Source organism: Coloeus monedula (assembly GCF_965178545.1).
Source record: "Coloeus monedula genome assembly, chromosome: 1".
Lineage (NCBI taxonomy): Eukaryota > Metazoa > Chordata > Aves > Passeriformes > Corvidae > Coloeus > Coloeus monedula.
In genome coordinates this window covers 7973698-7987202 of record NC_138781.1, presented here as the reverse complement: position 1 = coordinate 7987202, position 13505 = coordinate 7973698, and the positions used below count along the sequence as shown (strand labels likewise).

Here is a 13505-nt window from a genome sequence, read left to right as displayed (position 1 = left end):
TTTTTTCCCCTCTTTCAGAGAGGCATCTGTTCCTCTTGCTGACAAATGTACCATTCTGCCAAGAAAGTTTTTGAAAAAAAAAAAAAAAAGGAGAAGAAAAAAAAAGAAAGAAAAAAGAAAAAAAAAAAAAAAGCGTGTAATTGATGTTATCCCAAGAAAGCACGATCTCCACCCCTCTCAGCTCCAAGCCCTTCAGGTAAAAGGAAAAAAAAATCTTTCAAGAATTTGTTGCCTTTTTGAGGGTTAAAACATCAGAAGACAAGCTTGTCTCGCCTTGGCCAATCAGCTCTCGGCCCTGGCAGCTATAATATAGAACTAAAGGCAGACTCCTCTCACAAGCGTCTTGCTTTGCTACCATTAAAATCAGATCCTTTTTTTGTCTCTCGATTGCTGTCTCCCGACCAAACTCCGATGTGTTCCGTTATCAGCGACCTAAAGCCTGCCATTCCAGCACCTGTCTTGCTAGGGATCGGTGGATAGTATACGATTCAGAAAGCAGACAAGGACATAGGAGGAGAGAGAGCTCTAGAGAGACAGCCAGGGATAGGCACAGAGAGCTTTGAAGTAATTGGATTCAATGGACGAAATGCTGCTGTTGACAAGAATTCTCTTGGTGGGCTTCATCTGCGCTCTTTTAGTCTCCTCTGGGCTGACTTGTGGACCAGGCAGGGGCATTGGAAAAAGGAGACACCCCAAAAAGCTGACCCCTTTAGCCTATAAGCAGTTTATTCCCAATGTGGCAGAGAAGACCCTAGGGGCCAGTGGAAGATATGAAGGGAAGATCACAAGAAACTCCGAGAGATTTAAAGAACTAACCCCAAATTACAACCCTGACATTATTTTTAAGGATGAAGAGAACACGGGAGCTGACAGACTGATGACTCAGGTAGAGCCACAGAGATACCTGTATTTGTGTTTGTTAACCTCTCTGAGCAATCCTAAAGGACGCATCTGTCTTAGTATTTTTGAAAGCCCCCCCTTTCCCTCTCCCCCTCCTCCCCCCGCCCCTCCAAACTCTGCTAGTTTCCCCATTAAATGTAAATACCATCTATCCAGACAAGTTAGCAGGGGCTGGAGCTGGAGGTGTTTAGATATTCGGTGGGGGAATCTGTGTGATACTTACAGTCATTACCGTGCCATGGCGTTCCCTGTAACTTGGTTAGTGATTGCTGTTTGCATTTGTCCCCAAGGATGCACTTTGATCAAACGAATTGCATACAGCTCAGCGGACCCCAAGTGCATAGTGACCGCCAGGCCACCCACTCATTATTACAAACGTAGTCCGTGGTTGCTGCGCCTGCTGACTTGATTTATATATATATATATATTCTTTAATTTCTCTTTTTTTCTCCTTCATTTCATTTTAACCTTCATTATTATTATTGTTTTCCTCGCGAGCATATTCTAAATTTAGTAGGCATGCAGTCGTGCACTCACAAAAGGCAGCTGAAGCCGGATCGACCGTTCCTCATCTGATTCCGTATTATATAGCTCGTATTGCAATACCATCATTTGCAATTGTGCCCATCAGAGCGTAAATATATTGATATTTCTTTAAGGATGCTCGCCGCCAATGCCTTGGTACTTCCATAGGGGAGGGACTTGCAACTTATGGGCATTGCATCACCTTCTGTTTTAAAAAATCTGATGGCACAAGGTTTACAACTGGGTAAATATTGGATCTCGGGTGGAATCGGATTGCGGAACCATTTTATGGGGAAAAAAAAAAAAAGAAAAAAGATAAAGGAGAGAGAAAGGGAAAGAGAGAGAAAGAGTGAGAGAGAGAACCGCTCCGAGAGTCACCTCGTAATTATTATTCATGCTCAACAGAGAGCTCGGTGAAGTCAATTGCTCTGCCAATCCCGGAGTTTCAGAAACTACATGCAATCTAGACACTGGAAATGGGTTTCCTCCAAATATAGGTCAACAGCGCTTTTTTAATATTAATACATTTAAGCCCCACCTTCAGTGCTAGAGCAGGACTCGCCTGGAAGGACTAGGCGGGGAGTGGACGCGGGCAAGGGGGGGTGGGGGGTGGAATTTCCCAAACTCTCCCCGTTCCTCGGCCTGATTTTCCGCACGTTGCCGGGTCTCTCGGGGCGAGGGACCGGCGGCCGCCACCATCTCCTCCCGACCACCTTAAATCGCACCGCACCTCAGAGCGCGGCGGCGCCTCCGCCCGTCGCCGCCGCCGCCCCGCGCAGGGGTGCGGAGCGGAGCGGAGCGGAGCGGGTGCCGGTCCCCTCTCGGGCGCTGCCCGCGCCCCTCCGCGCACCCGCCGTCCTCCGCCCCCGCTGCCTCCGGAGCCGCATCTCTCGCATTTTCAGCTCCACTTACTCCCCTCGCGTATCGATCGCGCCGGCTCGGGTTTCACCCTTCCCTCCGCAGCCCGGCGGCAGCGGCGGCGGCGGCGGCTCCGCGGGAGACGGGCTCCCGCCGGGGCTCGGCGCATCCCTCCCTGCGCGGCTGCGCCGGTGCGTGTGCGCGGCGGAGCGGAGCGGAGCGGAGCGGGGCGGCGGGCGCGGGGGGAGCCGGGGCACGGTCGGGAGCGGTGGGCTGCGGGCCGGGGGCGGGCTGCGTGCTGACCCCGGCCCCGCGGCTCTCCCGGGGCACGCCGCGCCGGCTACGCGGCTGGCCGCTCCCGCTGCATTAGCTGGCAGCGTCTGAACTCCTGACCTTCTGTCAACTTCCCTCAGACGAACGAAACGAAAACAAATACTTTTCCCCCCCCCTCCTTCAGCGCTTGTTCCCGTGCCTTAGACACAAAGGGGGGAGGTGGGCTGAGAGCAGCGGGGCCGGGGAGGCCGCAGGGCCGGGTACCCGGCGGCAAAGAGGGGAGCGAGGTGGGGGAACGTGGTCGGGGAGCGAGCGGGGCTCCGGCACCCCTGGGCCAGGCAGGAAGAGGGGAAGCGGAGCGGGACCGGGGAGCAAGCGGAATGGTTGCCCTTGTCCCCCGTTCCCCGGCGACCCGGGATGCCGTCCTGCCGCTGGCCTCCCTGCCTTGCTTTCGTCTCCTTCCCTCTCTCCCTCGGCCAGCAACCTCTCGTTAAATCCCAGCCTTTAAACGCCGGCTTCGGGAGCCCTTCAACCATGGAGAGATCTTTCATGGACAGAATCGTTAAACTTGCAGAGTGGTTGCCGAATGCATTAGCCGCTAGTTAATATTAACTCCAGAAGGGGAGGGGGGGCGAACGCAAACAGAGGTAGGTAAGTCAGGTTTTCAACTTTGCAGGTGACACCAGCAGTTTGCTAAGGGCTCCCCCCTTCCTCCCCTTCCTCCCCCCAACCCGGCCATTGGCTGGATTCGGGAGAGAGATAAGGAGGCCAGGTCAGTATGATAAAGCTGGAATTTGTATGAAATAAAATAGCAATCTCGTGTAATGCAGGCACACAACCGGTGCGTGATGTGAGGAATTTAGAGATCAACTTGGCATTTAGGAAGCCCACCAGGTTGTTTACACTGACAGGTACCTGTTAAGTGTTTCCTTCAAGCAATTCATTTGTGAAGAGATTAGGAGCTGGCAGGAGAGGGCTTGTTGAACAACTTTGCCTCCACACAAAGCGTTAGTGGAGGCAGCCCTGCTGAGCTTCACGGTGGCTGAACAGAATTGGGCTTGATTTGTGGCACACGACCCAATGAATTAATAAATAGTCTGGGCTTCACGGCTTTTGACTCTGACAATCCAGCTCAGGCAGTATAAAAGGGAGAAAAGTCCTTTAGGACGCTGTTTCTTCTTCTTTATTTCGCCTGAAGCTGGGAACTGGTGCTGGCAGGGCCGGAGCGGCCACAGCCCCTCGGCGCTGCCCGCACCGCTGTCCGCGTCCCTGCCCGCGCCCCCCGCGCCCGCTCCTCCGTGCGGGGCAAGACATCGCCGTGTCGCGCAGTGCTGTCGCCTTATCAGTAGCTGACATGTTTGATCCTTCGCCCCTTTTCCCCTGTAAATCAGTGAAGGAGCGTATCTATCCGCTCGGGTGTGAGAGGGAGAGGGAAAAAAATAAATCAACTTCCTTGTGCTGCTGCACTTTGCTGCCAGGAACGGTGCCGAAACCCAAACACCCGTCTCTCTCCATAAAACGGTAGGCCAGAGAGTCCAAAGTGAGCTCACGACTGTGTATTATATCTCTCGGATACCTGTGTGTTGCTGGAATCACTTTCATGGCTGTTGGTGGACACATGGGATCTTTCTTGCTGAGCAACCTTGTCACGTCCCTAAAAGTAGCGTTGTCAGAGGGGCTTTGCCTTCCTGGGAGCTGTGAAAGGGGGATTTTGTGGTCTGCTATTGGGTGTGCTGTGAGCCCACTGGGGAGAAGGGTCCTGCAGAAGGCCAAGCATGGCACTCAGGCCAGCGAAATTGTTGGGAGCGCAGCTTACTGAATCCCACCGTGGCTTTCAGCCACATCGATACTTGCATCAAGACAACCACATCGGGTATATCCATGGGTTGTTTTTCTCTCAAAAAGGAGGAAGAAAGCTGGCAACGTGTGTGTTTCTAACCCTGTACCTTTAGTCAAGCACTTTTCAATGCTTTCCGTGCTGATTTTCTCTTTCTGTAGGGCTGAGAGTCCTTTTCCCCTACCGCTGCTGAGTCTATTCCCTGCCTGGCTAAGATGGGAATCCCCCCAAAACTTTCAGGGTTTCATTTAGAGCTCATCCCCCTCCAGGGCTGCCGCTCCCCTTTTCCTCATTTTCCCCCATCCTGTGCCCCTTATTACTTGGTCCCTGTGTGCCCCGGTGCTGCTGGGCCCAGTTCAGCCCAGGGAAGGCTGGTGGCTCCGGAGGTCGATGAAAAACCCTGCAGTGCTTTCTCCAAGCAGTTGGAAGGGTTTCACTCCACACAAAAGGGCTCCTATCTTGTATGGCATCCCTGCTTTGCTTAACTTCCCTCTTTGGCCCTCCCTTGCTTTTCATCTTCCCACTAAGAGCTATATTATTGTATGGATTTGCTCGGCTTTGTAGGCGAGCGCCGATGTATGTTTGAAGCAGAGTGAAGGCTCCCAGCCCATGCAGCTTTGAGGGCTCTAGTGAGTGATGGGCGAAGGGAGAGAAAAATAAACCACCCCTCCCTCCAGCACATAAAGGCTGTTAACATGTATTGATACCCTTTTCAACACAGAATTAAGCTGAAAAGACCAGGAGAGACATTCCGGGGGGGAATTCGTGACTCCGAGATATATGGCCAGTGTTTGTTCTGGGCAGAAACTTTGCTCTCGGGAAGGCACAGGGCACTTAGTGGAGGGAATTTGGTGCGTGCAGGTGGCTCTGAACTGCCACACTCACAGCCCAGCGCCGGTGGTGCGGCGGAGGGGGACCCCCTGTCCCTGCAACAGGTGCCGGGTGAGGGGGCGGCTTCGTCCCTGTGGGTATTCGTGGTGTTTCAGCGTCTGTTCATCCTGTATCCCCAGGTTTCACTCTCCTCCTCCTCACCTTCCTCCCCGTCCCTCCCTGGCAGTGGGGGAAAAGATGCTCAGTTCTGGCTGAGCCCATCCTGGGGTGTGTTTGGCGGGGAGCGGAGGGATGCCCCCTCTTTGGCTGGGCAGGGAGGGCAGGATGAGGCCCAGGGGGGTATAGATAGAGAAGGGGGAGTGTTCCCCTGGCTGCAGCACCCCCACAATGACCCTTCCCTGTCTGCCCGTGTCCCCGCAGCGCTGCAAGGACAAACTGAACGCCTTGGCGATCTCTGTGATGAACCAGTGGCCCGGGGTAAAGCTGCGGGTTACCGAGGGCTGGGACGAGGACGGCCACCACTCCGAGGAGTCCCTGCACTACGAGGGCCGCGCCGTGGACATCACCACCTCGGACCGGGACCGCAGCAAGTACGGCATGCTGGCCCGCCTGGCTGTCGAGGCTGGTTTCGACTGGGTCTACTACGAGTCCAAGGCGCACATCCACTGCTCCGTCAAAGCAGGTAAGGCGGGCAGCCTGCCCAGGGACGCGTCGAAGTGGGCGGACACCCCCGGGCCACGACTCAGCGCCCCAGAGCCTTCTGTGCCCTGTGTCTGCCGCCGGGCTCCCTCCTCCCGTCCCTGCAGGGTCCCCATCACCCGGCCCGCCCCGTCGGGGCTCCCGCAGGGATGGGAATGGAGCCCCGAGGGCGCAGCCGGCCTTCCCCCGCCTCTTAGTGACCCCGCCGTAGCAGAGGTGGGGGAAAGGAAAGAATGAAGGGGAAGGGGGAAAAAAAAAGCCCAGCTGCAACTGTTTTTCACAGCATTTTTATTTGGGTGATTTGCTCGGCCAGCCTTCCCACGAGCTCTGCGTCGCAGCCACACACCCTTCTCCTCCCCCCGTGGGATCTACTGCTTTCCCCATCCAAGGAGCATGTTCAACACAAACACTCGTGGCCGTCTCCAGCCGCCCCGCTGGCTGCACGCCTTACTCGCGAGCGCTAATCTCCGAGTGGGAGCCGGCCAGGAAAATAAATAAGTAACGTGGTCCCCAGCCTCCTTCAGCGGTAGCCGCTAGGAAATTCCCAGACAGGGATACACATACACATAGTTTTTTTCCTCCCCTCCCCTGTGCTTACAACGCCACACGCTGTCTCAACCCGGGAACAGCTCACAAGAAATCCCCAACTCGCAGAGTTCCTTTTCTTCACACTTGACTCGTTTTTTGGGGTAGCAAATCTGTTGACAAGTGCCAGCCTCCAGCTCCACCGCCTCCCTCCATCCAGCTGTATGACATCCAAAGCTCTTTTTAAGAGCATACTCTAGCCCAGCAACCTGCTGGATGTGTCAAGAAACACTTGGCTGCAAAAGAAAATAATGGGCTTTCTTTAAATATAGCCGTTTGCTTCGAACCCAGCAGCCCCATGGCAGGGAAACCAGCCCGGCCCACCTGCAGGAGGGGTTTATTCTCCCCATTACAGCCCAGAGCTCCCCAGGGGCTGAGCACCTCTCCTGGCCCATGTGGGCTTTGTCCTGAGAGCCTGCTACTGCTTTTGTTCAGCTCCTGGGTCCTTTCTAGCCGAAAAGAGGCCCTGCAAAACCGTCAGCTGTGTGGAGATCCGAAACACCCCTTTCAATAGCCAAGATGGGCTTTGTAGCGCAAGGTGTCCGATTGTGGTGCGTGATGACCTTAGCCCAGGAGCGCCTCCTAATCCACCCCAGGGGTGTTTCATAGGAGAGGAGCAACCCCAAGCTGCTCATTGAGATTCGGCACACACGGACTTGGGGGCAATATTTAGAGGGTGTCAGGCAGGGTCGTGTGACTGTACGAGGCAGTCTGAAGGGAGCAGGCTTGAATTCCATCCTCTCAGCCTGATCTTAAACTGTCCAAACCTCGTTTCATGACAGAGCATCTCATGAGAAGATTAATCCCATAATGCCAGCAGGAAGATTCTTTATCTAGATCTCTGTTTGCAAAAAGTATGATCCAGGAGACTGGAATGCAAAGAAGAGTTCCCCCAAGGCCTGAATTATTGTCACCAGAACAGAGGAGGGAGAGGCAGGGGTGGTAAAAGGGACATTGATAATGCGCTACAGCAAGTATTTAGAGCAAGCTTCTACATTTAAAATTCAAATACAGATCTTGAGTGCCTTGGAAAAGTGGCTCTGCTGTGCAAATAGTGCTTGGAAGGTCCTGGGTTTTTTGGAGAGTATGTGTGTGAATTGGCACATAGGGTTTCTGCACCTGAACAAATAGGGAGGGGGAGAAAAGGGGGGGAAGAAGCTGGGAAAAAAATGGAAGTGTCCTCTCTTCCAAGAGTGTCTGCATTTATTACATGAATCAGAATGACAATGCTGATCCTTTATTGGATTTTAATTAGAGAACCCAAACAAGCACTGCTCAAAGAAGCAGATTTTCACACCTCTGCCAATTCACTGGCATGTTTGTAGAGCTGCTACACTACTACATCTATTCATCAAGTCCCTGAATATGCAAACAGAGCTCTAGCCAGACCTTTACTGCCAGCTTGTAGGAAGGTGTAGTTTGCTAGCAGAGGCCTCCACATAAAGCACATAGCTTGTTTGTTGCCATGTCCTCCCTGAAGAGGGAAGCCTTGGAGATCTTGCTGCTTCATTTCTGAAGGAGAAGTGATAAAGTCATTAGCAAATCAATAACGGTCTAATTTTCACCCTTCCTGTCCTTCCTGAGAAAGTCATTAGGAGACACTCCAAGGATTTGTTTAAATCATAGGAATTTCAGTGACAGCCACAGAGGCAAAATATAAAATCTGTCCATCTTTAGGAGCTAAATCACCAGGTCTCTTAACTGGTATAAGGAGTAACCAGGAGAAAGCAGCGAGAGGCAAGGGAGGGATGGGGAATCTCAACAGCTGTAGCAAAGACACTTGCTACCATCACATACTATGGGGTATTACCCAATATTTAGAAAACCAGAGCTTTTAGGAACACTGCAAGTCCCTCTGTTAAGACAGAGACCAGCCTGGAACACAGCTTTCCCACTGCTCCACAGGCAGCAGGGCTTCCAAAAAGTGATTTGCAAGAGAGACTTAGAGTCTCATTGCTACTTTCGCTTTCTTTTACTCTGAGATTGTTCCACTCAGTAGCACTGGAAAGCAGCAACGGCTGATGACAGCATGTAGTATCTAAAATGAGTAACTCCCAAGAGCTGGAGGAGGTGAAGGAGGCATTTACTTGGGCCTGGCACAGGTGTTGGGCTGCTCTGGGACCACAAGACCTGAGAGAGGGAAGAGCATCCTTCTTCTAGTGGGGAGGGAGAAACTTTTTTTTGAAAGCGGAGTGAAGCAGAGTGCTGGAGATGCCAAGCAGGGGTGCCATGAGGGTGCGATGTGCCCCAGTAGCCACCACTCCTGCTGAGCAGGAGAGCAGTGAGGGCTGGAGTCAGCATGGGGGCTTGTGCAGCATGGTGGAGTAGAACCGGGGAAATTCGGGCTGCTGCTTTGCAGTGGCAAAATTTGTATGCACGTTAGGCAAATCCTCCTCCTGTTCCCTGCTGTTTGCTACCCTATATGTTCTCCTTGAGTCAGAACTGAGTGGGCACCCCGAGCATCGTGAGCACAGGCACTTGCTTAGAGATGAAACTTTATGCCAGCAAAACCACTTGGCTTTGAAAGCCTGCAAGTTATCTGGCATCAGGTGTCAGTGCAGGGTAAACAGTAGCCAAGTGAGAAGTTCTTCCAGAAGAGATTTTGTTCTGGAACAGTTTTCTCAGTGGAAATATTTTGGCTCACTTCCTTAATGAGACAAATCACTCTTGTAGCTCCTAACCTAGAGGGAAACACACTGGCTCAAAGCTGGCAGGAAGGATTCTCACTTGACCCACTGAGTGCAAATGGGGTGTGTTCATAGATGAGAATGGAGGAATTTCAGAGGAAAGTGGGGCTGTGTCCTGCACCTTCTTGGGTGGGTTGGGGTGGCTGGGTAAGTGATAAGTTCCCACATGCCCCCATGACCCAGCCTGCCATGCGCCTCCTCTAACCCTGTTGTGCCTCTCTCCTCGCACAGAAAACTCAGTGGCGGCCAAATCTGGGGGCTGCTTCCCTGGCTCGGCCACGGTGCACCTGGAGCAAGGCGGGACCAAGCTGGTGAAGGACCTGAGGCCGGGAGACAGGGTGCTGGTGGCCGACACGGAGGGCCGTCTGCTCTACAGCGACTTCCTCACCTTCCTCGACCGGGAGGACGGCTCCCACAAGCTCTTCTACGTCATCGAGACCCGGCAGCCCCGGGCCCGGCTGCTGCTGACGGCCGCCCACCTCCTCTTCGTGGCCCCGCAGCAGAACCAGTCGCAGGAGGGGGCCGCCAGCAGCCGGGCGCTGTTCGCCAGCCGCGTGCGGCCGGGCCAGCGGGTCTTCGTGCTGGGCGAGGGCGGGCGGCGGCTGCTGCTGGCGGCCGTGCACCGCGTGTCGCTGCGGGAGGAGGCCTCGGGCGCCTACGCCCCGCTCACTGCCCAGGGCACCATCCTCATCGACCGCGTGCTGGCCTCGTGCTACGCCGTCATCGAGGAGCACAGCTGGGCACACTGGGCCTTCGCTCCCTTCCGCCTGCTCCAGGCCGTGCTGGCCGCGCTCTGCCCCTCCGCAGTGGGCGCCCCGATGGCAGACCCGCCGACCCCCGGCATCCACTGGTACTCTCGGCTCCTCTACCGCATCGGCAGCTGGGTGCTGGATAGTGACTCTCTGCACCCGCTGGGCATGGTGGTGTCATCCAGCTGAGGGGACCCTGCGCCACCCCGGCCACCCGCCAGGCTCCAGCAGAGAGACAGAGACACAGAGGGAGAGAGAGAGAGAGAGAGAAAGGAGAAAAAAAAAAAAAAAAACAAAAAAAAAAAAAAAAGAGGAAAAAAAAAAAGAAAAGAAAAACCTAAAAGAGTAAAAAAAGAAAAAATACATATTTTTAAAAGAGAGCACGGATTAAGACTTAAAAATAATAATAATAAAATAATAATAATTAAGTAGGACAGTCCAAAGTAGACTTTAAGGGAAACAAAGACCCCTGGAAGTTCTGTTCTGTTTAGTTTATAAATATATATATATTTTTATTTGTTCTTTTGTTTTGTTTGTTGGTTGTTTTTTTTTTTTTTTTTTCCTCCTCTCCTGGATATTTATTTCTTTGGTATTTTGAATAGATGTTTTAAATGATATGAACCGGACCTTCAAGAGCCTTAAATAGTTTCTTTGATAATTTATTATCATGTGAACTGTACTCACAGGGGAAAAAATTATTTTGTGAGGCCAAGTAAAACTGCGCAGAGTCTATTTTTCTACATGTCACGTGTGTCCTGACTTTCAGAAAGCAAAATTCTGTACTTTCCCATCTCTCCATTACATTGCTCCTTCATTTCAGCAAGCCTAAAAAACAAGCAAACAAACAAACAAACACACACACAAAAAGACAAACTTCATGGGGGTCCGTAAATTATATTTTTATACACAGAATTGTAAATTAGATTTTTTTGAGAGATCAATACTTAACTGAATCACATTTCGTTTTTTGAAATAGTGTAAAATATGAGAATATATTATTTTAATTTAAATAGTTTCAAATGTAACATCATTTCCTGTATTGTTTTCCATGTTTTGCGTTGTAAAAACACCATTTGGCCACGTTCATGGAAGTCAAGACTGTTACACAAACTTTTTATTTGCAAAAACCGTAAGAAACTTTGTTATTTTTAACTTCAGAAAAAGTTTATTAGAAAATAATATTTTTTAAAAAGCGCACATGGCGGCAATTCTGTGACGATGGAGATGGTAGTTTGTACAGAGGGGGGAAAAGGATGTTTTGCATTAATAAATTGAGAAATAACTGCTGTAAATTTACTAAAATGTATTTTTGAATATTTTGTAATAGTTTTAATAGTTTTATAGAAATAAAATGTGCCATGCACAGTTTGGTTAGTATATAATAACTAAGAGTTCCTGGTGCATCCCATTTTTTTTTTTCCTTTTTGCTTATTGGTTTAGGAATTATGATGCCTAAATGAGTGCCCGTTATTTTATTTAGATGTGTTGCTTATAACATTTAATTTTGGTACTTTAATTAAGGAAATGAATCCATCACATCTGTGCATAACCTGGAATCTCTTGTACTGACAGTAGAACCTCACTTATTTGCACGAGCGACCGGCAGACGGGTTTTCCTTTGCCAGAGCCCTGGCTCCCCATCCGCGCTCAGGTGATGCTCCTCTCTTCCAGCTCCAGCACCGGCTCCATGTCCACTTCCCAGTCTGGTCTGGAGACTGTGGATGGCTCTTAAAATTGATTTCTGAGGATGTTAATGCAAGTTTTCCCTTTGAAGCACATTAATGTGAAGGCAGGCAGCTGTCTTCACCTTGGGACAACACCGGGATTTCAGTGGGCTTCAATTTGGGTGCCCAGAAGATGGAAACCTGAGGGAGAGACATTGACTTTGGTGAGTTAGAGGGATTCATGTGGCTGATGCTGGAAGAAGGAGATGGCCACCAGATTTCACTGGCCACTTTGAATAACAGCACAGGGCTTGGGGCCACTGAGAACAGACCAAACGCCCTTTGCAAAACAAAGAAAAGGATAAAGATTTGTTCATTTATCCTGAGAGACATTCCTTAGCTGTAACGCAGGAGTCCATCCCAAGCCACCCATGGGTGAATGTGCTGGAGATGTGTTTTAGGAGCTGAGTGGTGCGGCCAGCGCTGCGTCCCCTGCCTGGTCCCAGCCCCAACCCACCCCAAGGGGATCATCCTTGACAGGTGCTGATCAGTGAGGTTCTGCTGCACCGTGTGCTCCTCCATGGAGGGTTTCCAGGATCCCTTTAAAAATTTTGCAAAACATTGTGTGTGCATGTGTGTGCGCGTCTGCGACGGGACCGTGCTGGAAGGGAGCTTGCCTTGAATGTCTTCTCACCTTTTCTTTGGTTTCCATTACTCACCAGTCTAGGATGTTCATCCACCAGGCCTTTTGCTCCAGAGAAACAGCCATGTTCTCTGCCGGGATGGACGGCAGCTCCAAGGCCTCCCGGAATGCCCCTGCCTGGGGCCATCTCCAGAGAGTGTAGACAGTGCTCTTCCACGCTGAAATCCTAGGAGCTTCTGGAGCACTGTCAGGAGCTGATGGCCGAGCCCCATGCATGAGCACTGCTGTGTCAAGCCCCAACAGATGGATGTGGTCTCTTCTTCCTGTCAACCTCTAGTCCAGGCCCACTTCCAGCCTCCAAAGATCGGACATGGCCAGGCTGATGAGACTTCAGAGTGACCACAGCGTCCTGCAGCACCAGGAGAGGAACCAAGCCACCCCATGCCCACCCGACATGAGGCATCACGGGGGACTGTGGACTGCCTGGTGGGTGCTGAGGGTTTGCTGCCCACCCCAGCTCGGACTCTGCCACCTCCCTGTCTTTGGGATGTGCTGGGGGCTGCAAACCCAGCTGATTTGGGGCATGTGAGAATGTGATCGTGGAACAAATGAGTCTCTGCTGTAAGAGTCTGGCCTTAGTACAGCAGCGTCTGGGTGTCTGAGCTCTCTTACCATGTCTCTGAGAGGTGGTTGATGTTTTTTAAGGCCTTTGCACTCAAAGAAATGACCGTGTTGGAAGGTCCCTTCTCCAGAGGTTGGGTGGTGGAGGTGTTTAGGGATGTCAGTGATCAAACTTAAAGCCACTGGCTTGAGGGCTTTCAGTCAAAATCACAACTGAGATGTAAAAGAGCCATCAGACCAGAGCCCACGCTTGTGTCAGCGCAGGGCATGTGCCTGGATGGGACCACACCAGACATTGCCTCATTTAATCTTCACCCAAAGGCCGAGATGAGCTCAGAGCTTTGTGGTGTGAGAGAAGCTAAGATGCTCTTACGCCAGGATCAGCCTGTTTCACCGAGCAGAGAAATGCTGTGCCATGTTCTCCGTTGCACTTATTCCAAGCAGCTTCATGTCCTCCTCTCATCATGTCTGTATTTCACCTCTCCCTCTGGCGCCTCTCGTCAGGATCACCCCTCAGTGGTGTGTTAGAAGTGCTTCCTTAGATGGGCCAATCCAACCCATAGCTACAGCTCTTATATGAAGGATGTACTGCCATAACCTTGTGCAAAACATCTAGGAGATGTCACTGTCCAT

At 51.7% G+C, this 13505-nt stretch overlaps 1 protein-coding gene across 1 annotated transcript; it reads left to right on the top strand.

Annotated features, from left to right (window-relative positions):
- Positions 1–577: 577 nt before the first annotated feature.
- SHH (sonic hedgehog signaling molecule) lies at positions 578–10133 on the top strand (the record flags this gene model as incomplete). The annotated part of the gene is made up of 3 exons (XM_082293322.1): positions 578–886; positions 5645–5906; positions 9427–10133. The coding sequence occupies 3 exons, from the start codon at positions 578–580 to the stop codon at positions 10131–10133; spliced, it is 1278 nt and encodes a 425-aa protein (XP_082149448.1).
- Between the last annotated feature and the right edge of the window lie 3372 nt (positions 10134–13505).